The 23,693-nt window shown below is 43.8% G+C and overlaps 1 protein-coding gene across 2 annotated transcripts; it reads left to right on the top strand.

The window, feature by feature from the left end:
- Positions 1-10,398: 10,398 nt before the first annotated feature.
- Positions 10,399-15,871, top strand: rhogd (ras homolog gene family, member Gd). 2 transcript variants are annotated; one of them, XM_080774784.1, is made up of 3 exons: positions 10,399-10,453; positions 11,126-11,189; positions 12,325-15,871. In XM_080774784.1, exon 3 carries the CDS (start codon positions 12,354-12,356, stop codon positions 12,927-12,929), a length of 576 nt encoding a protein of 191 aa, XP_080630910.1. In that variant the 5' UTR covers positions 10,399-10,453; positions 11,126-11,189; positions 12,325-12,353; the 3' UTR covers positions 12,930-15,871. The 2 variants fall into 2 exon arrangements, with proteins under 2 accessions (XP_080630910.1, XP_080630909.1); XM_080774783.1 differs by lacking the exon at positions 11,126-11,189 and having other exon boundaries at positions 10,400-10,453.
- The last annotated feature ends 7,822 nt before the right edge of the window (positions 15,872-23,693 follow it).

The following is a 23,693-nucleotide window of genomic DNA, read 5'->3' as shown; positions in this document are numbered from 1 at the left end:
TGACTGTCAAAAATGACATGTCATATACATCCATGGTGTTTATAAATCATTGTGTTAAAAGTTGTTTTGTTTGTGTGGTTTCATTTATAGTTTTTTCACGGTGGGGTAAATAAAGGGCCCTTGTGAACATCAGTTGGAGCGTTGTCTATTCTGCATCAGATGAAGATTGTTTAGGAGGAGTTTATTTATAATTTATTTGTGGTGGCCATTTACATTTGTAGGTTGCGGTTTCCATGCGGACAGAGAGCAGGGCTGCACAAGGCAATCGAGTCAAGATCGGCACAGACTTGAGGGCTTTATAAACCACTTCCACTCAAGGCTGCTTGGTTTCAGATGACACTTAATATGGCGCAGCCTCGCGTGAACACATCGAGGGCTCACCCGTATAGTGAAAATAGCCGATCTACAAGTGCAGTACTCACAACCCATGTTTGGTCTGTCGTGGAGCAGAACAAACAACTTGATTGAGAGATCGCAGGTGTATTTATACTGTGGTGATTGCACTGGGGATTGGCCGGGGGATAATGAAAGGCAGGTGAGTTTGATAAGGAGGGAGGAGTTGTTGATAATGAGGGAGGAGGAGTGGTTAAGGTCAAGCGGAAGGAGGTCTCTTCTCCCGAAACTGCGTTGTATAAATACAACTTCCCTAAACATACTGTACTGTAGCCCCTCAGCAAGATGGGTGAACTACGTCAGAGCCATCTAGCCTTTATATATGTCTATGACCGAGACCACCCCGCTCAGTGCCAAACAGTGTAACCCTCTGCTCGTTTCTCAATCACTCCCTGGGAGGTGTTCAGCCCAACGTTTTACTGCATGCGCACAGATCTCCTTCCCAGGATTGTGGTTTTATAACCCTTGTTGTTGTGACGTGACCCGACGTCAATGTCTCTCTCTCTGCAATAATGGACTCCACTGTATTTCTGTTCATGGGTCAACTAACCCACACTGCAAATGTGTGCCTGCAAGCGTGCACACCCTGTGTGTGTGTGTGTGTGTGTGTGTGTGTGTGTGTGTGTGTGTGCGTGTGCGGGTGCGTGTGCGGGTGCGTTTGCGCGTGTGCACATGCACGTGTGTGTGTGTGTGTGCGTGTGTGTTTGCACATGCATTTGGTTGTGTGAGTGGGAACCTGTGCAGTGCAGTGTGTGTGCATGTTTTATTGTGCCCAGCGGCTAGCTATAGCGGCGCATGCGGGTGGATGTGGTCTTCGACAGGCTGTTAACACGCCCTTTCCTCCCGACTCCTTCCCTGTTCCATAGCTGCTGCCCGTTTCCGCACACACACGCACGCACACACACACACACCACATTGGCTAAACAAAAAGCCATGTGCACACCCTTGCACCGTTGCACGTGTAACATGCAGACACCCATCGACTAAAACAACCCGTGACCCGTGAGTCAAAGCACTGAACTAAACTCCATGCTGACCGCTCTAAGGAGCCACCCCACCCCAAGGACCAGACCAGCCTCTAACCACCCCACCCCTGAAGGACCAGACCAGCCTCTAACCCCCCCCCCCCCTGAAGGACCAGACCAGCCTCTAACCACCCCACCCCTGAAGGACCAGACCAGCCTCTAACCACTTGAACCCCAGCATCTATCCACACTTTTCCTGGGCTGTGTGTGCTCCAGTTCCTGTTGATTTCATTGGATATCATTGGTCATCTGACCAGTTTCATTGGCTTTCATTGGATCAAATCGACAGGAACTGGAGCACACACAGCCCAGGAAAAGTGTGGATACAGTATATATTCTGGGGGGAACATACCAAAAATAGCAGATCTACAAGCTCACAATGCCTCAATATGATGTAGAATTGTAAAAATAAAAATAAACAAAACGGTTCAAGTAGGCCTACAGTTGCAACTCAGGTCCGTTTTTCTAAGAATAGAGGCTTTAAAGACTATAAATCCTTTAACCCTCACATGTGGTTACTTTCATCCTATTTCACTATTTACTTTGCTAGGATTTCATTCTTCAAACCATTTTGTTTGCGCTATGCGACTATACGTGTCAGCCTATTCATGTTTGTTATTTAAGTCTGGGGCCTCTCAAAACATGTCTGGGCCCGGACCACTGGCTCTGGCGTAACCGTCCGGCCACCTATGAGGCTCCATTGTAGCCCAACATCACGTCGCTGGTTCGAGTCCCGAACCCTATGGCCATCCCTGTTTCCTGTCCGACTTACTTAACTATCCATAAGTCCCCATATGAGACCTACTTGTATGGATTATGGCACAATGGACCGAAATTACAAAATCTAAGTGAGAACAGCAACAAGCATGTTGAAGTGTGGTGAGCCTTTGTCTGATTTTTAGGGGTTTAAGATGAGATTTGAGAGGCCTCAGACTTCAAGAACAATTATGAATAGGCCGTTATATCTCAATTATAATGGCAAACGATGGCAAACCCACATGGGAAAAAGGCTGATACACTCGCTCTGTATTTACAGTAGACTGAAAATGACATAAACCTTTGATCAAGGAACACTTCCCTGTTCCGCACAAACACTTGTTGCAGGATAAGTGTGTCATTCCAGCATTCAAACATGGGTTCCCGGTTTCCACAATATTTCTATAACTGAGCTTGCCATGTAAACAGGATACCTGCAGAGGAAGGGAACAGGGTGGGAAGTTGAGATTAGAGGTAAACTGTTCGAACTGCCATATGAACAAATGGACATGTAATTTTAATATGAACTGGTAAATGACATGTGAAAGGGGTGCTGATAAATACACCTGACAGAACGTTTGGCTGCTTAATTAATTGCTTTACTTTGCTTTGCTTTCCACACAAAAAAGCCGGTCCTGGGCATGACGTTAAACTATAGGTGCATGGTGCACACTGCACCTGAAATATTTGTGTTCCCTTATGCTTTCCCTGTGTGTGGACATAAATGCGTGTGTGTGTGTGTGTGTGTGTGTGTGTGTGTGTGTGTGTGTGTGTGTGTGTGTGTGTGTGTGTGTGTGTGTGTGTGTGTGTGTGTGTGTGTGTGTGTGTGACTGTGTGCGGTGCTGCACATGTTCTGATGCTGGATGGGATTAAACACACAAACACCTTTGAACCAGAGAACGTCGTGAGGTTCCAAGCTGGAGCTTGTTATTATTATGAGGCTTATCATCTCAAAGTTGGGCTAATCCTTTATTATGGCGTATAGTGCACAGTTACATAACACTGGACCTGTAGCATTAAGGGGGGGGAAAGTTCTCACACTGACAGAAAGAGCATAATAATGACTCAGACTTGATGGTTGAACTATCAGCCTCGTAATGAGAACAGGTGCGTGGAGCTGAGCTGCCCGGCGCACGGAAGGCTGGTCGGGGTGGCGAGGACCCCGGGGTGACCGCTGGTTTTAGGGTGAACAGTGCTGTATTGTGCCCCAGGGGTAGGGTGGCCAGATATCCCCCTTTGTGTGCAGGGACAATCCCTCATTTCCAAGACTTTTCAGGCGTCCCACAAATGGAGAGAGACCCTGTCCCACATTGTGACTAACAGGCGTCAGTGTTCAAATAGTCCTAATAGTTAGTCCCCCAATAGTTGCTCTTATCATTGTCTCTTTTCCCACGAGATGTGTTAAAATAACATGAGAAATATCCCCCTATAGGCTATAGTACAGTACCAAGTCAGCCATATTGGTCAAATATGACCAAATTGTCCCACTTGTCCCACGCAAGCGATACTTCTGTCCCTCAAATGAACAGTTTGGATCTGGTCACCCTACCCAGGGGCGGAGGGAGAGACTGATTTCTGTGATGACCTTCTTTCTGGACGGAGTGTTCCCTCCCTCCAACAATCCTGACTCACAAGGTATGGCCCGTTATGCAACAAGAGGGAGGGGGTATGGTGATCCATTTTTCTGGGGGGAAAAGGGCACACACACAAAGTGGATAACTTCTGTGCGAGAGTGAGAAACAGCATATTTGCTCAAGGCTGGCCGTGGGTCAATCATGCTGTAATCACTGGCGTGGCCAGTCACTGCATTGATACATAGAGAGAGAGAGAGAGAGAGAGAGAGAGAGAGAGAGAGAGAGAGAGAGAGAGAAAATGCATTGTGGGGGTGTCATATAGGCTCCAGTCCGCACCAGCCCATTAACTCTTTCAGGTTCAAATGTAAACAAAATAGCCACACCAAAGAATAAGAAGAATTAGAGAGATTTAGATTTATTGTTGGGATGATGTGCATGGGTACTGGGAGTGGGAGTGCTTGAGTGATAACGCAAATTCATCATCACCACACACAGAAGTAACTGAAAGGTTAGCTTAAGACGACTTAAGCGTGTCTCGTTTAGAGGATTCAAGCTTCCACCATGTTTCATCATGACAAACAGTGGCCTACTACTTTATTCAAAGGAAGAGAAGATGTATTGGGATTGAACCCTGCATTCTCTATAGTGCAGGAGCCCCCTTGGTAGATAGATAGAACAAGTCAATTTACATTTTGAATTCCAGGAATCAGCTGAAAGTCAATTTCAGGAATATCTAATTGTTTTTCTTTCATCTTCTATCTCTGCGTGCTCATTTTTAAAATGCACACACACATGCAGGACCGACTGCACGCACAAGTGCACACACACTCACATGCACGCACATACACAAACACATATGGGGGAGCATCTTGGTCCAGGACACCATCAGCCCAGGGGGGAGTATCCTCTAATCCCAGACATCTAGTCTCTCGGATTGCACGCCACTCTCTGCCCCCCTCAGGTGGATCTAAATTAGATCTGGCAAAGCCCGGATCAGTGGGGTTTTTCCATCTGAAGGGACTTCATATGAAGGAGATTTTCTCTAAAGCCCTGCAAAAAGTCACACATTCATGATTAAAAAGCACTTTCAGTGGAACAATACAAAACATCCTGCGCTTGTGCAATAAACTACACAGCTTAGCAATGAAGGGGAAAGCTGTTTATAAGGCCATTGTTGGCTGTCTACATTACAATCATTTCAAGCTTGTTTGTGGAAGATTACTAACACTATATGTGACAGCTGAGGTAAGCTCTGTCTTCAGAGCTCTATCTACATGTTTTGCAGATAACGTGTTGTTTGGACAGATGCTATAGGTTAGGTTTGATCATGTTTACCTGGTAGTCTAGTTTCTTTGAGGTACATACATTGTTCTCTTTGCATTCTACTTATGTGACTATTTACTTGTTGTTGACTAGACCTCGACCTAGTCACTAGGGTTCATGCTTAATCTCACACGTGTAAGTCACTCTGGACAAGGGCTGCTAAATGATTCTGAAATCTAAATTGTTGGTGTATACAGTATGTAAAGGTCGGGGGCTGCTGTGAAAGACTGCATGTCTGCCTCTTTGCAACAGCAGTGGAAGGGGAGGTGTGTTCACCCAGGTACAGGAGCTGGTTTTGTGGGGGGACAGAGTGGGTGTGGGCTGGAGGATGGGGAGGAGGAGGAGGAGGGTGGACGGGACAGAGGTGGGGCGTATACGAGCTGTTGGAGATTCCCAGAGGGCTGATTAAAACAAAAGAAAGGCCCGAGGAGTAGCAGCAGCGGCAGAAGAAGTTGTCAGTCAGCCAGCGTAATTCATAGCAAGGACTGACAGCTGCTGTCATGAGCAGCGTGTCATCGGGCTCTCGTCACATGAAGGACTGATAGCAGAGCGAAGGGGCGTAACGGGAGGAGAGAGGGGTCAGGGAGTCAGGGGGATGACAGGGGATGAATGGGGAGATTTTAAAGCGGGTACACTGGACAGGTCCTGACACCTCGGGCACCGTGCGCGTGAAAGTGTTGGCATGCGCTGCTCATGACCCGCACCCTACTGACCTAAGCCTCCACACATCCAGCCAGGGTTAACCGCTTGAGCCTGACACCTGCATCGCTGAACTACAAGCTCGCAAAGTGTTGCATTATTTGTGACACATTGTAGCCTATACTTGTAGTAGCAGGCCTATAGGCTATTGTTGAGTATATTGTTGCCTTGCCTATAACATCACTCCCAAAATATGGACACCAGTGTTAATGTGGTTAATATACCATCATCCCATCATTCTAACCACATGCTGTGTGGTGATGTAACACCGTTTATATGAGAAGACATCATAAGCTGTGTAATAAAACATATTTTAACGTGCCGGTATATAGGCCCTGTGCTTTGGCAATTTGCATTCTTCCCCATCTGTGTCGAATATTCTTTCATGTGCACCACTGGAAGAAGATGAGGCGGCTTCAAACACAAATGCATGGTTTACAGGGGTGCATTTTTCCACATAGCTGTTTCGTTCAGGCAAACAACTCCTAACCACAAAATGTGTGGCTATAAAAACACGTGTATCAGTCGGCACCTGACAAATATCTTAAATAAGAGGCCGGCACCTTGTGAATCAAATAGCTAGCACCTGATGATTAAGACCTGGCTGGTGGTTATAGAGGTCCAATATTACATCTGTCTGCCTGCCTGCCTGCCTGCCCTGCATGCCCTGCATGCCTGCCAGGGCAGTTTGACAACTCTAACTGTTTTCCACACCGCAGCTATTCTGCACACACATCAGTCCACTAAAAACACTCTGAATGACAACTAACCTCATTTGGGCATGTCGTTATAGGGCAGGCAAACACCACGCGATGCCGTCCGCTGCCATTCAACAGAGAGTAAAACCGAGCCTAAGTGTGATAGGAGAATTATAATAAACTGAGTCAGGGTGTTGTTGTTTTACAGTATAAACTCACACACCTGGAACTGACTCAGTTGGTGTGAATCACACGGTGTGTCAACAAGCAAAGTAAGTAGCTATACTGTATATGCAGGTAATAAGTATACGTACTGTACTGCAGGTAGTAATTATATGTACTGTATGGCAGACGATGCTGCTTCAAATGACTGCCACAGAGTAAACAGGATGTAAATATAGATGCTCTTGTGTGAAGAAAGATTCAATGCTTTTGAAGGAAACCTTCCAGTTTAAGATAATAAAACAAGAATTGATGACATAGTCATAATTACCATACTGCGTTATTATATCTGCAGAATTTGTGCTATGAAATGTAAATATCTGTGTCTATCTGTATTAACAAGATCTGTCAAGGTAACTCTGTAACTTTGAGAGTGTAGCCTACTAGAAATGGAACCAAAGGACCCTTTTTCTAATCAATCATAAACGCACCAAGTCTCTGTGTGTACGTCTGTAAATCTGTAATCCACGTAACTCAAGATCCATTAACCCCACCGACTTCAAATTCGACACACGTGTTCCACACCACCACACGGGGTGCAGTGTCCGGTGTCGAGTCGGTCGGACCCATGGTTGTCCAGAACTGCCCCAAAAAAGCCTCTGCCCGGGCTCTGGACAGGGCCCCTGCCCAGGGTCCATATGGAGCTGCCTGTTCTGACCTCACAACACTCCATATTTGCCTTATTTGGGCATGCCTAACACAGAAGAAAATAGACCAGCTGTGCTTAAAAAATCAAGGGAAATTCTAATATGGTGCACCTCGTCATGGCTCTTTCCTATGGTTAGGAACGATAGAGTTCAAATGGCGTTCAAATTCAGCCTTCATGTTACAAATGATATGCTGCACTGTTTTGAATCCAATATGTTTTATATAAAAACGCCCCGTATATTGGCCTCACAGTGCCAGCAAAGTTTAAGTTTTATGTTTTTTTATTTCTGAAATGCTTAACAGTTCAAGCAAAGAGGACTACAGTATATCCGTCATGTCACATTTAAATTATTCTTGTTTAGTTTCCATGGGGTTCCATTATGGTTCATAAATGGAATCTGGCTTGAAATATTATCTTAAATAAATGGGTTGTGAGATGATTGTGCTGAATCTGATGATGTCTGTGAATATCTGATTTGGGGTTAGTTTGCTGATGTAAATTACACATTCTCTGTAAAGGCCTGAACTGCATTTGTCTCTATATGCTGCAAAAGAGCTAGCTCATTGCACATTGACTATCATCAAAATCAGGATTGAGATACATGTTAATATCGCCCGAAGGTTTGTTCTGGACTCCACCTGAAGATAAAAGTCGACGTCATTACACATAGGCCTACATTTAGCTTTCAAATTGCAAATAGTGACAAACTGCACAACCCCATGCCCATGACCATCCTTCATTCACAGTTAGTATCTTAATGGACAGAGGCAGAAATGAATCTTTATAATGTTTCAAGTCTGCTCTGTTGAACTATAATGTAAGATCTGGAACTCTGGGTGGAGAATGGAGTTGGGTTAGACTTCTGTGCCTGTCTGATAATAGACTGCTGCTCATAGATTGTTTGGAGGGACGAGTGACTTTCAATGTTACCAAACCAGGCCAAATAATCACTTTTTGTTTCAAACCAATGCAACACAATCACGTGTTGCCAAAATTCTACCGATAATTTGAGTTCAGAGCTTAATCTGGACCGTATCATAAATAAACTATACTAATTTCATAATGCTGGCACTGCAATTAAATGACAAACACTCAACATCAGTCATCTCTCTTGTTATGCCGAGACTTTATTGGGGACACAGCCCAGCTTGACCCTCAAACGCTCACGTGTTTCCAAAAATAGATTTACTTTTTGTGAAAGCAGGGTTTGTTGTGGAAAGCTTGAGACCGAGCCCTCTTGAGCCCAGGATGGGCTCAGCCTGACAGCCATGGCCAGTGATTGAAGCTTGCACAAAGATAAAGCATGTCAGATGCAATCGCCATAGACACGCAGGCCATGACATCATTGGTTGCACTAGCGACCGCCAAGCAGCGCGGAGAGGCAGCGGAGCAGGGCCAGAGAGGGACGGATGGCAGTGGACTTTGCTTTGAGCACACAGAGCAAACTCAACATGGGCAATGATGTCAACTGTTTTCCCATAGGGTCTATGGGAAAAATTGGGGGGTTGCACTAAGCAGTGGCCCCCTTTTCACCATCTTCAGGCTAGAATGGGAAGTTAATGAGTATCACACCAGAGGCCACATGCTCTTGAATGTGTTTAAACTTGTCAATCAGGTGGAGAACCTATAGAGGAGAAGTAGGGAAATGAATCAAGATCTGTTTGCCTGCCTGAGCTTGGGTTATATGGGCCAAGTGAGAAGGGATGTTGGTGGCAGCAGAGTTTGATAAGACTGCAATAGGCCTACCTCACAATACAATTTACAATTGTAATTTAGGCATTGACTAGATGCTCTTATAGTCACAGAGGTTTACAAAGTGCAAGATTGGAGTAACCAGCATGAATCCAACTCAACAAAATACAGGATAGGCCAAGCCTAATTGGTCGAGTAAATAAGGTGCTAAGCTAAGAGAACTACTAATACTAAGAAGTATTTGCTGAAAAATAACTATAGCACGTAGACAACAAAGCGTTCTATCACAGCTAGAAGGTCCTGGGTTCCATTCCAGCTGGGGACGCTGTGGGTGCTGGCGGCATGTTCTCTTCTCCGTGTCATCAGTGCCCATACCCGAGGCAGGGTTGGCGAAAGGGTGGAGTTTGTATGTTCTCCCCGTGTCCCCTAGGCCTAGGGTAGGTACCCTCACAAAAAAACATGCAGTTTCTAAACTGCCTCCCCCCTGGCCAGCCTGATGGAGGGGAAAGGAACTGGTTGGAATAATGTGTTCCTTCCACGCTATGTCCAACCAGGGAATCTCCCCCCTGTCAGGTGTAAAGGAGCAACTTGGACACTCATGCATTTGTTCAACTCCGTTGCTCTCCCCAGGTTGGTGGAGGGTGTGTAGAGCCAGGGATCACATTAGATAATAATAATAGGTTACAAAATGGGTTACAAAATCGTGGGATAAAAAAGAAAATCATAAGAAAAACGCCATTGACAATGAAGAGAGTTTAATGTTTGTTTTAAAAACGCCATTGACAATGAAGGGAACATTTACATCAACTTAAAACACAAACATTAAATGCCATTAACAATAAAGAGAATTTAATGTTTGTCTTTAGTTCGATGTTGTTTTAAAAACGCCACTGACTCTAAAGATAGATATATTATGACATGGACCCCTTTCATAGAGTTTGTGGAAAGTATACCTTTCACTTACAAATTCCCTTGTACAATCTGTTACCTCACACCAAATCTGACATTGGGTGACCTCTGGTTAGAGGCCCTCAGTAAGTAGACAGTTGGATAGCAATTTACTATTTATCTGAATGATGGATACAATGTATTGTAATCTAGATACCATACCCTGATGGAAAATTCTGTTTTACTTTTTTTTATTTTTTTCATGTTGATGACAATACTTTTGTACTTTTACTCAAGTAAATTTTTACTTTTACCTGAGTGACAGATAGATTTCAAAACAATTATAAGTTTCACTATAATAGAAAACTAACACGGCTCACCAGTGCCATCTAGTGGCAGATGCCACTACCATGAAAAGAAAACCACAACTCCCGTGGTGCTGTGCGTCTGGGTTACGTAATGGACAACTCCCCGGATGCGGCTGCCTATGTGATTGACTGTACGAAGCGTAAAGAGCTCCAAAGCTAAGTGGCGGTAAGTTATAAAGTGCTTCAAAAGTCTGCTTTTTATTGCAAACTACGTATTCGGGATAATGTAACATACAGTTAATAAGGTGAACTGCGAGGTGATTACATGCCCAAGAACAGAAATTTCTGAAATGTGTGTTTACAAAGTAACTTTCAACTTGTTTGCTAACTAGTTAGCTCGTTAGCCACCTAAACTGCGCTAGTTCCTTAGCTTGACGCTAGCACTATTAGCCACTGTGAGGGGAACGCCTAGTGGCTTGGGACTATCATTAAGTAGAATAACATGATAAAATTGTTGACACCAGTAGTTGGTTTTCTCAGTTTTGGAATCCATCGATATGCTTCGACCATTTATCGACCAAGAAGAAGCAAAGTCTCTCGGGAGAGATTAAATCACAATCTATAGATGCTCGTCGATCAGCTAACGACGATAGTTAGCTCTCAGCTGCTAAAACAGAACAACCAAAAGCGTTTTGAACTGATAAAAAAAATGTTGTGCCTAAAAGAGTATCTTTTTATCATGTTCATGAAGTGATCTGCCGTAATAGGAAATGTGGAAACGATGGCTACGGACGGTGTTTGTTACGTTGTAGTTCTGTCTGAATCAACTTTATTGTCTCATCATACAGGTTTTAAAGAAGTGGGTGGAATTATTGTTTTGTACTTCCATCATTTGTAGTTTTCAGGAAATGTAAGAAGACTAGAGACGGAGAGAGAACAAGGACAATAAGGATATAAAACAGGTCCGATATTCAAAAATCCCTGATATGTTGTCTACTGATGTTGAGTGAACATACCGGTATAAACATGTACAAGCAGCTCAGATATTCATGGTAATGGTTTTAGGCAGTGTCTCGTAAAAGTAGCGAGCTTGCAGTTTTGCCATTCTTTCGCTATTGTAGTAGAATTCTGAAAAGTGAAAGTAGCTGGTTCAGTGTGTCTGGGTTTTATAACGATGTAATGAAAAGTATTGAATAGCTTGTGACTAAATAACTACACTGGATCCAGATCGGCACACAGGTTCTTTATTCCATTTCCTGAAGGGTAGGGATGGGCAATTCGGTCATCATATCTGTCGGCCGATTTTAAAATGCAATATTGACATTGAACCAATAATAATATATTGGATTTGGCTGATATTTTATAATAATTGTGTTTGAATATGCAGCCTTCATCATTACATAAGGCTTTTTCAGTTCATTCACTGAGTGTTTTCTGGAGAAGCTTTCAAAAGGGTCAACAACTTGGAACATTTTATAATAACAATACTACAATTAAGCTGTTGATGTTGAGATATGGGCCAAAATTTCAATATGGTGCATCCCTAGTTTTTTCAAATTCAGTGTTTATAAATGAATCAAAATGATATGCCTTTTTCAGAAAGGACATTGGTAAATCTCTCGTTTAATGACCATAACAGCAATGTTGACATCGGCTATCGGTATTGGCCAGTTTAGGACATATAAGGTTTTGGCCTGCGTCCGCCACAATTTATTATAGTAAACACAACAGTAGTCCTGTCATTGGCCAATTCTTACATGGTCCCCTCATCGCAATTATTTGAGATAATCACAATAATTTTTGCATAATTGTAAATAGTTTTTGTTTCAAACATTTTTCAAAAATATCAGATCTACAAGCTAATGTGTCAGTGATTTCTTTGTACATTTAAGTTATTTGTCATATCTGCCCTGTGCAATTTGTGATTACGAAGCCTAAAAGACAAACAGAAATACACATTGTAACGTTCCAATGTTCGATGCAAAAAACACAATTGTTAATCACAATTAGTTGACAATTAATCGTTAAATGTGTATGTGTAATGGTGATTGTTGCCAGCCCTGTCATTAGCTCATTGTCCTTTGTGTTTTCCTGTAGGTGCTGCAGACCCAGCGGTCGAAGGCAGGATGCAGACCATAAAGTGTGTGGTGGTGGGCGACGGCGCCGTGGGCAAGACCTGCCTGCTCATCTCCTACACCACCAACGCCTTCCCGGAGGAGTACATCCCCACCGTGTTCGACAACTACAGCGCGCAGATGAGCGTGGACGGCCGCACGGTCAGCCTCAACCTGTGGGACACGGCCGGCCAGGAGGAGTACGACCGCCTGCGCACGCTCTCCTACCCGCAGACCAACGTGTTCATCATCTGCTTCTCCATCGGCAGCCCCTCGTCCCACGCCAACGTGCGGCACAAGTGGCACCCGGAGGTGTCCCACCACTGCCCCAGCGTGCCCATCCTGTTGGTGGGCACCAAGCGGGACCTGCGCGGCGACGCCGAGACGGTGAAGAAGCTGAAGGAGCAGAGCCTGGCGCCCACCAGCCAGCAGCAGGGCAACGCGCTGGCCAAGCAGATTGGCGCCGTCAAGTACATGGAGTGCTCCGCCCTCATGCAGGAGGGCGTCCGGGAGGTGTTCGCCGAGGCCGTGCGGGCTGTGTTGTACCCCGTCAAGATAAAGAAGAGAGAAAAGTGTGTGCTGTTGTAATGAACGAACGGTTCCCACCGGACTCTGACTTGCGGAGGGGGAGGGGAGAGAGGGGACGTCTAGCTGCCTCCACCTCTACCAGTGTAGACTCTTGATTCAGCTCCTCTCTTCCTTCATTCATCTCCTGGGGGGGGGATTTCATTCCATCAACACCAAAGTGACTTATGATGCCAAAACGGAGGCCACAGAGTGGATCTTCTCTCTCTTTCTAGGTCTCTTTTTCTTTTTAACTTTTGATATTTACACTTTTTTTCTCCCTTCTCCCCAACAAATGTTTCATCTTCTAGATTAATAGTTTCTATTGCTTTGCCTTATAAAATCTCATTGCTGACTGTGCTTGTCACAAGCCATAATAATAAGCAAGCAAACCAACCAGGCTGCCCTGTTTGACTGGAGAGAAGAGATCTGCCTTTTGTTCAGGTAGAGCAATAATGACTACCTCAAACTCTCACCTCGGGTGCATCTCAACAGTTTCCCTAAATAACTTCCCACCTGACCCCCCCGAATCATGCCATCGTATGCCCTTTCAGAGGTAAACGGCATGTAGAGAGGGTGAACGCAACGTTTAATTCTAAGCCATCTGGCCACAGCCAAGGTGTGACGTCTCGGAGGTAAATTCCAGTCAGTGCACAGATTAGAGGTTAAACTCCTCGAGAGCTGCAGTCTCTCCTGTGCCCGGTGTGGCGTGTGAGAGCTGCCGGTCTCTCCTTCCGCCGCGCACAGTGGAGCCAATAGGCCCTGAGAGAGAGATAAGCCCTGGATCATTAAAACCAGCCAACCGTTTGCCCTTCTCCTGTAATGGAGGAGCGGGTGTCTATAATGGCCTGACGAATGAACCGCTTGCCAGTTACTTCATTTGTAAAAATGTCATTGTCAGGAAGCCTTTGGTTGCGGTGCCGCTCTGCTCTGGCTTTGTCTTAACGCTTGCAGGCTCACACTGAGTGCTGTTTAAACCACTCCTAAGCATAGCTTACTGACAGGGTAGGATCATCCAGTGACTGGTTTTGGCTAAGTAGGTTGAATTTACTCTGATGGTTGTTTTTCCCCCCCACTATTGTTTTTAACCCATGAGTGTGATCATGGCCAAAGTTGAATATTTTTGTTATAACCTATGTCCAATTGATCCGTAAGATATATTGTGTTGTCTAGCTAATATACTTGGATTTGATAAACCAGGATGAATACGTCAATTACGTTTGTCCCCTTACATTTCTCTCAACAGATTATTACTCTATACAGGATTGAAATTCAAATGACCATACTTGCAACGCCATAAATAGGTTTGACTGGTATAATTGATTGTTGATAGGCTATAGCCTACTTTGTGTTGGTTTACTGATCATTTAATCTCAGAGAATCCTTAGTGCCATGACTGCCATAGCCTGGTATTAATGCAGGTTTAGTTCCTTAACTGCATCTAAAGGGCCTTTTACAAAATGGTCAGGTGCCTTTATCTAAACCAAAGACTGTAGCAGAGCCCCTCTATCAAACCCAAAGGCTCTTGTAGTGCTGCGAGTGCCGCCAGACTGCCTGTCTGTTTGATACAGGGTAAGCCAACTCTGGTTTCAGTTTCGTGTGTATTTCAGAAAGTTTATGCAATACTTCCTGTCGAAAAGAAGAAGAAAAAAACACCCATTCCCAGACTTGTCTCGTGACACGCAGGTGCTAAACCAATGGCTCAACTCAGGTCTGAATTGATTTGCCTGGTGTGTGAAATGGGGTGCTCGTCAACGACGCAGCCCACAGTTCTTCTGAACTAAAATGTGGTTTACATCCCTGCGTTGTGCAGAAGCAATAAGGCTTACAGGCACACACCATAACTCGCACATAGTGTGGCAAGAACTCTTAACTGAAAAGTGCCTTGTTCGCCAGTCTGAGAAGGTTTTATATTCCATTTTATGAAAAAATTGGTTGCTTGATGATGCCCACAGCTGTCAATAACAGTAGACCTTTTTACTATACCGTGTTTTTTTTGTCCGTTATTTCCATGTACTCAAATGAACAGGGCATACTGTTATAAGTAAACTTTTGAATGTGGCTTGTCTGTGTAAAGTATAGCAAAAAATGAAGCGTGACACGGGTGCCAGGTTTTGTGTAACAACAATGATTCCGTTTGGTCTGAGGTCTGTGGGGAGGAAGTGTGACGTCTTAACAGATCCATATGACTTAATGTGTGGAGGGGGTGAATGTAATGCTTAATTTATGCTCTGCCGTATGCCGTGAATGGTTGATCTGCTAGCCCACAGCTCGTCGCATCAATATGTGGCGTACATACTTTATTTTGTATCTCCACACCATTCCTATCGGTCTTAACCACTTAAACCCTATTATTAGTAACACAAACCTGAGTTACAAGTACAACTGTAGTTGCATCACGTTATTCCGTCTACACCATATCGCTTCCCCCAAAATAGCCGATTTACAAACTCATGTGAGCACGTAGAGCGGTTATTTTCGGTGAATGTTCCCCCCCCCCCCCCCCCCCCCCCCCAAAGAATGGGCATGCTGTGGTTAAAAATGCCATGCCTCTTTTGGCCTGGTGGTGAGGAGCTATGCTGTTGAGCGAGAAGACCACCCTGGCCTCTTAGAATCAAATCAATGGTGCCAAGGCATGTTGGGTCTGCTATTAACGGCTCACGACGGAGCGTGAAAGTAGGGCTAAAGTGTACGTGTAATGTGTCAAACTGTCAACTGTGGTGAGCTTAGGTGTTTCTGAATGTCACTCAGAGACGCAGTGGAAGTGGAACACACCTGTGGGGCTCTCTTTGTGTCCCGGAGCTGTCTTGTATGCTACCGTGTGCGTGGTACTACACTTTTACACTGGGAACTTGATTTGTAGAAATCTATTTGTAATTGTTTTATATATAACAAAAAGCATATTTGTATAAATGAACTAACAGTGAGATGATTTTAAATTATGCCAAATAAAAAAAAATGGTGGTCAAACCAGATTAAGTGTTTTTTTTCTTCTTTTTGTTGTTCGTTGGGTGGTGGTGGTGTTTTTACTTCCCCATCTAGAAATAATTCATGCTTTAGTTTGAGGAAGTATTTAAAAGTGCGCTGTGCCAATAATGACTACACTTCTGCAGGGCTGGACGATGATGCACGCACGCAAGCCATGTTGACATCCTCTTTTTCAAATTCTAGTTTAGATTAGGAAATCCCCATACAATGTCCATTGTCCAACCTTGTAGAGGCCATTACCATTAATGAACACTAGATGGACCTCTCGTTCAACTGCATTAGAATAGAATGAGCAGTGGTGGGAAAAGTACTTGTTTTAAGCATGTTTTGCTTAATTAGAAGTATCAATACTGCCATGCAGAAATACTCTGTTACAAGTAAAAGGCCTGTAATAAAAATGTAGGCCCACTTGAGTAAGTATTGGCATCAACATGCACTAAGTAAAATTACTCATTATACAGAATGTCCTATTGTCTACACTTGTAGATCGGCTATTTTCAAATGGCCGAGATATATATATAGCGCTGAAGTGCTTAATGTATGTTTTTCAATAATAAATCTAGTAAAGTAACTAGTAACTGAAGTTTTTGAATAATTGTAGTGGAGTTAAAGTACAATATTTGGATCTGAGATGTAGTGGAGCAAGTAAAAATACAAAAGTACAAATACTTAGAATTACAGTACTTCAGTAAATGTACTTAGTTGGCTTCCACCACTGGGGCCTATCTACTGTATACTACACAATGTTTGTCTTGTCTGTACATTCAGAGTTAATGGTCTGAACCCCATCCTTGCATTCAGGGCCATCATTCATCCTCGTCCAGAACACCCACACCCCCAGATCAATGGCATGGGTGTAGCAGCTCAATGTGCTGCTAACTCTGAAAGATTTGCCTGACCTTTATGGGCGGTGGCTCTGGCACATGACGGATGTGTGCAACTCCACCATAAACCATTACAACACTGTCTGCAGCAACATTTTAGAGGCCGTTTCATCTCCAAGACAGAGAGGCCGTCCCCGGTCCCCTAAATGTTTTATGAGCTCACACAGCGCTTCCAAAAAGTGCCAGAGAATGGTATACAGCACTTGACATTTATGTCAGTAAATTACCTGTGTGGAAGTCCGTGAATTGCCTGTGGGGCCCATTCAGACGTGGCAGTGACCCAGGAAAGCAACCAATGTCACAATAATAATCAATATCATGATATGGCTTATGTTATGTTTTAAAAATCACTGTAAACCAGATCTATGTTGTTCACTCATATTGCTGCTGTGACAACTGCATTTCCCTCACAGGATAAATAAAGGTCTAGATCTCAAATGAATTGCATGGTACAGTTGAGTGTTTTGTCAAAACATTAATTTCAGATATTCTTGAAATGTTGTTGCAACCTGGGTTTCAACAACATGTAGACATGTATTGTCACTGTGAGTGTTACATCCCATTATTGTTATATCATCCCGGCAATGTTCCATTGATAGACAATAAATAAACCAGAACATTGACTTATCACTCAGCCCAAACAATTACAGACGTGATGTCCAAATGAGATGAGGACGGATCAGCGAGGATCGTTGTCCAGAACACTTTAACTAACGCTAGGTGGCTTATGAGATTTACCCAAACCTTCCACTCTTGGCTGTGGATCCTCAACTGACCTCTCTCTATCACCATGTGGTGGACAAAGTACTACTCAATCCCAGTACGTTTACAGTACAAGTGAAAGTATCAAGACATAAAATGAAAAAAATACTGTACTTCATTACATGTCTACCACGTACTCTCTGTCACTCTGCTCCACATTTTATGACAACTGGACAGTTGCCTGCTTTATAGGTTAAGTGCCGGAAATGTTTTACTGTCAGCAGATGGTATATTACTGCTATTATATGCTGTTACTGTTGATTGACTGTACATAGTTATCTATATACCTGGCTTATATATTATCCATATATAAGTGTACAGTATTATTAGTATATTTATATTATTGATGGTAGTTTTTGATCTTATCTTATCTTATTAATCTTAGTTGTTTCCCTCTACTCCTATCTATCTATCTATCTATCTATCTATCTATCTATCTATCTATCTATCTATCTATCTATCTATCTATCTATCTATCTATCTATCTATCTATCTATCTATCTATCTATCTATCTATCTATCTGCCTTGTGAACCTTTAGGACACCGTGGTCCCTCATTATTGTGTTTTATTCATGCAAATATTACTGTGCTACTAGTGTAGAGTAGACAACTGCTGTAATAATTGTGTACCTTTGTTTGTTTTGCATGTGGATGTCCCCTCTGTTGTGAAGCTTCCTGGTCCTTTCCTCTTCCTGTCAACAGTGTTTACTTGGGATAGGAGTCTTTGTTCAGGACAGTGGGTGTCATTTATTTCCTCAGATAACGGTTGGTCTATGAAGTCCTTTGTAACTGTAACCTTGTTTTTATTATTATTTATCTAGATGCAGTGCTATAGTTGAGATGGAGATTGTATTTTATTGATTGCACTGGGATAAATGAGGTCCCTAAAAGGATCAAACGCAAAACCTGGGGCGACAGGGCCTTCTCTGTGGCCGCCCCTACCCTCTGGAACGCTCTCCCCAAACATATCCGAGAAGCCCCCTCACTTCCTACCTTCAAATCTGCACTGAAAACTCACCTGTTCGCAATCGCATTTCCAAGCTGATGTGTTTTTAAACTTGTCATATGCACTGTTTTATTGGTTTTACTCTTCTAATAAAGTTGTCCTTTTCTTGTGCCCCCCCCCCCCGGCCCCAACACATGTAAAGCGTCTTTGAGTGTCATGAAGTCCCAGATATTATTATTATTATTATGGATGACACCAACAAGGAGAGAGAGAAGAGAGCATTTGAACAGCGCAGCCGGTGTTAACTGGCACCCGGTGCCATCTGGCCTGCGCCTCCTCTCACCAGTCACAGACTCACAGTGCAGGTGATTCAGACATCAGTGGCTGACAGTGTGAGAGCAAACCTCTTGTGGTTTCAAGGGGATTGTACATCAAAAGTACAAGTACACACACACGCGCACGCACACAGGCACACACACACACACACACACGCACGCACGCACGCACGCACGCACGCACGCACACACACACACACACACACACACACGCACACACGCACACACACACACACACACACACACACACACACACACACACACACATCTAATCACGTACATCTAATTAGCCCTGTTTCATTCTCCAAGTGTTCCTAGAATCAGAGAGGCAGCAGGTACAAGGAACAAGGGTGTTGGGAGGACACTCGAGAACATTATGTTCACAGAGTCCTTATACCAGCAGCAGCACCACCTGTACCCCACAAACCAGCATTAATCAAACTCCTGCTGTCTTCATTAGATTTTTTTTTGCTGCTCTGCTCTTCAATTTCTAGCTCTTTTCATGTTGAGTACACTCACACGTCTCCACCTGTCCTGCTTCATGGCATTCTTCATGGCTTGGCTCTTACATGGTTTTCAATTGAGGCTCCAGCCCGCTCCCAGAGCTGCGCAGAATGCTAATGTACACATTATGAGACAATAAACATCTCATTTAGACCCAAGCCGTGCCTCATTCCACCTTGAATTGAACGAGAGTCGAGTCTCTCTGCCCTGTTTCCTCCTCATCTGTCATTTCCGCTCTCTCTCATTCACTTAATTACCTTTCTTTTTTGAGTGCAACCACTCTCTTACGGAGCTATGTGTGTGGGTGGCTGGGTGCGTCTGAGCACGAAAACAGCATGGTTGTTTTTCACCACTTGTGCGCAACCTAACACACACACACAAACACACACGCACATATTAAATGTATATATAGTGATTTCGGGTGTGCCAGTACAGTACAGTACAGTACAGTACAGTACAGTACAGTACAGTACAGTACAGTACAGTACAGTACAGTACAGTACAGTACAGTACAGTAGAGGGACCCCCACACGGTAACTCTGTAATTTCGGAATCGGGCCGGCACCCTGGGTGCGTTCCTGTGGGTCAGTACAGTGACAGTACAGTAGAGTGACAGTATAGTAGAGGGTACAGTAGAGGGACCCCCCCATGGTAACTCTGTCATTTCTCAACCGTTCCGGACGTGGGGCGGCTCGCGGGAATCGGGCCGGCACCCTGGGTGCGTTCCTGTGGGTCTGGAACTTCCGCCCCATTCCGAACAATATGCCAACATGAAGTAGCAAAGTAAACATTTCCAACATTTATCCAATTTTATTTTGTAATAATAATGTAACTCTATGACGTAACTATAGTAACTACTCAAATACGTTTAGTGGACTAAAAAGTACTAATTTACCTCTGAGATGTAGTGGGATCGGAAATATCGAAAAATGGAAATAGCCTAGTAAAATATAAAGTATCTCAAAATGATACTCAAGTACAATACTCTCTCTCTCTCTCTCTCTCTCTCTCTCTCTCTCTCTCTCTAGTACCTCAGCAACAGTACACTCTGTTTCCTGTCCTCTGAAAGGTGTGTGCTCACTGCTCAGCCCTCCATCATCCCCTGTGTGCTCCTTCCTATCCTACAATTTCATTCTCCACATGATTTGCTTTGCCCAAACCACAGCTTTCTTCCTGTTATTCTCGCTGCATGCCTGCAGGGCATGAATGACTGCTAGAGTTTGAGGTCTCGGCATCTTCATCCTTCAGGGGATGAAAAGTGTTGAAATATTGTATAAGGTGTCTGTATACTTGATTATTTATTGACGGTTTCTTTGTGTTCTGCACCAGAAGGGGTGATTGTATGATTTTATATAGGGTGTATACGTCTTTATACTTTGATTAATATTAAATTTGTTATTGTGTTGTGTTGTGTTGTGATTGTGAATCGTGATGTTACTCTTCTGTACAGGTTGTACGCCCCATTTACTTCTACTCTACACTACATCTCAGAGGCAAATGTACTTTTTGTACTTTTTTTGTGTCAAATCGGCACCCAGGCTCCAATGTAGCCTGACAGTGCAACACAGGTTCGAGTCCCGATCCTGACGGCCTTTGCTGTTTGTCACTCACTCCCCATCTCTCTCTCAATAATAATTGCAATAAATGCAATGCATTTAGTTAATAAAGCCATTAACACCCCCCCTCCACACCTGGTGGAGAGTGGTCTTTGAAGGATGAACTGTGGTTTAATTTATGGGTAAGCTGCTGAAGAGCTTAGTTTGACCTTTGCTCTAATTCACTGGGGGGCAAATGAGCAATGACAACCCATGGTAAACATGCGCACCTGTATGCACACATGCAGGTTCTCAACAACAAACAGCGAATCTCCCTTCCCCAGATAAAAAAAATATTATGTATGTCTTTATTTTACAGAGGAACAGTAATCTGGAATGATCTTTTGCTAAATTGACACAATAATTCATATCGCTGTGGCTTGAAACGGCTGTATAATAATTTCCTGCTGGGGGAGTTTGCAAACACTAGGTGGTCCTGTAACGTATTGGGCTGCCTCAGGGGGCTAAGCTAGACAAATTTACAATCTCTTATTTCTTTCCCCCAAATTCTCATATCTCAAGTATCTATTACTTATACTGTCTGTCTTCTTTCTTCTTTTCTATTTCCCTTGCTGCAATACAGGAACCCTTCTGAAAATCAGCATTTTTTAGATCAGAGTTGAGATAAAAATTATTTGAATTGCCTTTTATGGTGTTTGACAGTTTATAGTACTTTTGTCCCCTATGTTAAATAAATACATAAAAAATATAAGCTAGCTCCAACACAGTCCATCCTGCAGCTATAGCACCAATGTTATGATAGCCTCTGTATAAGCTGTCAGATGGCTAAACAGACAAGGTAGGGTGTGAAACCAAACTCCGGGGAGGCAAAACCAAACAACACCGCCTCTCCGCCAGCCCTGTCTCTTCAGAGACAGCCTTCATTCTCCCTCTGCCTATTTTGTTTTGTTATCCAGCCCGCAGCACTGTGCCAGCTATCTATCTGGTGGACCTGCCAGCGTGATTGCAGAGTCTTTTCACAAACCCGTCAATTTGGTCAGTGAATGAAAGGTCACTCTGCAATATAGGCCGCCTAGTTCTGAATCAGCTTGACCCAAGCGACTCTTCAAACTCAATGCATGCAGCTCAAAGGCTCAGCCTTTTATAGCCTACTGTGCCGCCCGTCAGACACACAGCTGGAGCAGTCAGTGCTCATATATTTCACATTAAGCTTCAATGGCTCGCTGCTGGTTTTGCACATTGTGTATCTCTGCACATAAAGGACCATACCAGGGTTATATGGCCTGTTTACTTTATTGATTATGACTCACTGTACACTTGACATTACTGCCGTCCATTTTTGTCCAAGAGCATACCATGGTTTGTGGAAGGCCTGTGTTTCCCATAGTGTTCGGTATGCAGTTCAGTATGCAATGTGTCAACTTCGATCAGACCATTTGTTGTCATGGGAGATGACACGTTTCCAAAACACCTTCAGGTGATGCATGCAGTGGTGTGTGTGTGTGTGTGTGTGTGTGTGTGTGTGTGTGTGTGTGTGTCGTTTCAGTCCATGAGTATTAATCCAATTGTCTCAAGTTAATAAGTTCCATGTGGGGAAAGACGATTGGGTACTGCATATGCATGTGTACTGTATGTGTTTGTGTGTGTCAGTTCCTCCGATATTGCAGATTACTGGGGTGGTGATTGGTTGGGGGGGGGGGGGGGGGGGGGGGGGGGGGGCGTGTGACTGAGCCTCTTCTAGATATAACTGTGCTATAGGGCCTATGATTCATAAACCTATTAGCCTCATGGATATTATTGTTAGTGTTTCATCACCACACAAAAATGTACAGGATGAAACATGATGATATATTGTGCAAAGTTGTTTTCCCCCGGTGGAAAGGAGTGTGTAGTGATGGCCTCATTATGTTTCTCTGAGTTGTGGTATATAAGGTATATTGGTTCCACGAGGATCGCCAGTACAGTGACTGATGTCATATTTAGCTCCAGACCTGTAAGGGCAGCTTCGGAGAACATAAAGATGCCCCTCCCCTCCACCCATGGGTATAGCGGCTTCTGTCTAAGTAAGATTAATATCTCCGTTTTTATAGCTTTTCTCTCACGTCCACGATGCCACAGAGGGATATCTGCATTTACTGGCTGCCTTCCATGAATTTGTCTGTTGTCATGGCTTTTGTTTTGTGTAATGACTTTCATTATATTATGACGGGGGATTATGAAGTAATGCTGTTCTTTTAGTGTGCCCAGGAGACACTCCACATGCAGTGAGTATAGTGAGTACAGTAATAGCATATTGCCTGTTTCATTGCACGGAGGCTTGATGTGAACTTCTCAGTCAGCAAAAAGTAACATTTTCTAAAACCAACTTTCTGTTAGTTTTGATGTTATTTTTGAAGCTCATCAATCTGCATTTTCTATGTGGAATAGGATGTTTATAATTAGTTTGACAGCTGTGCATTTGAGAGGTTGAGAGAGAGAGAGAGAGAGAGAGAGAGAGAGAGAGAGAGTGTGTGTGTGTGTGTGTGTGTGTGTGTGTGTGTGTGTGTGTGTGTGTGTGTGTGTGTGTGTGTGTGTGTGTGTGTGTGTGTGTGTGTGTGTGTGTGTGTGTGTGCGTGCGTGCGTGTGCGTGCGTGCATAGAAAGTCACAAGTGTGTGTTCTTCTGTGCATAAACATGGGTTGCTTTACAGTAATATCTGACAGCTTTCTCTATGGCCAGCAATCAAAGATTTTAATTGGAGAGCAGATCTTTAATTTAAGCTGTAAGTCATTCCACATGGTTGGCGCACTAAAACAAAAGGCTGTTTTCCCCAG

This window comes from Protomyctophum bolini (genome assembly GCF_963924005.1).
Source record: "Protomyctophum bolini genome assembly, chromosome: 10".
Taxonomy (NCBI): Eukaryota; Metazoa; Chordata; class Actinopteri; order Myctophiformes; family Myctophidae; genus Protomyctophum; species Protomyctophum bolini.
The sequence above is the reverse complement of the archived record's forward strand: the minus strand, read 5'-3'. Positions and strand labels throughout refer to the sequence as shown.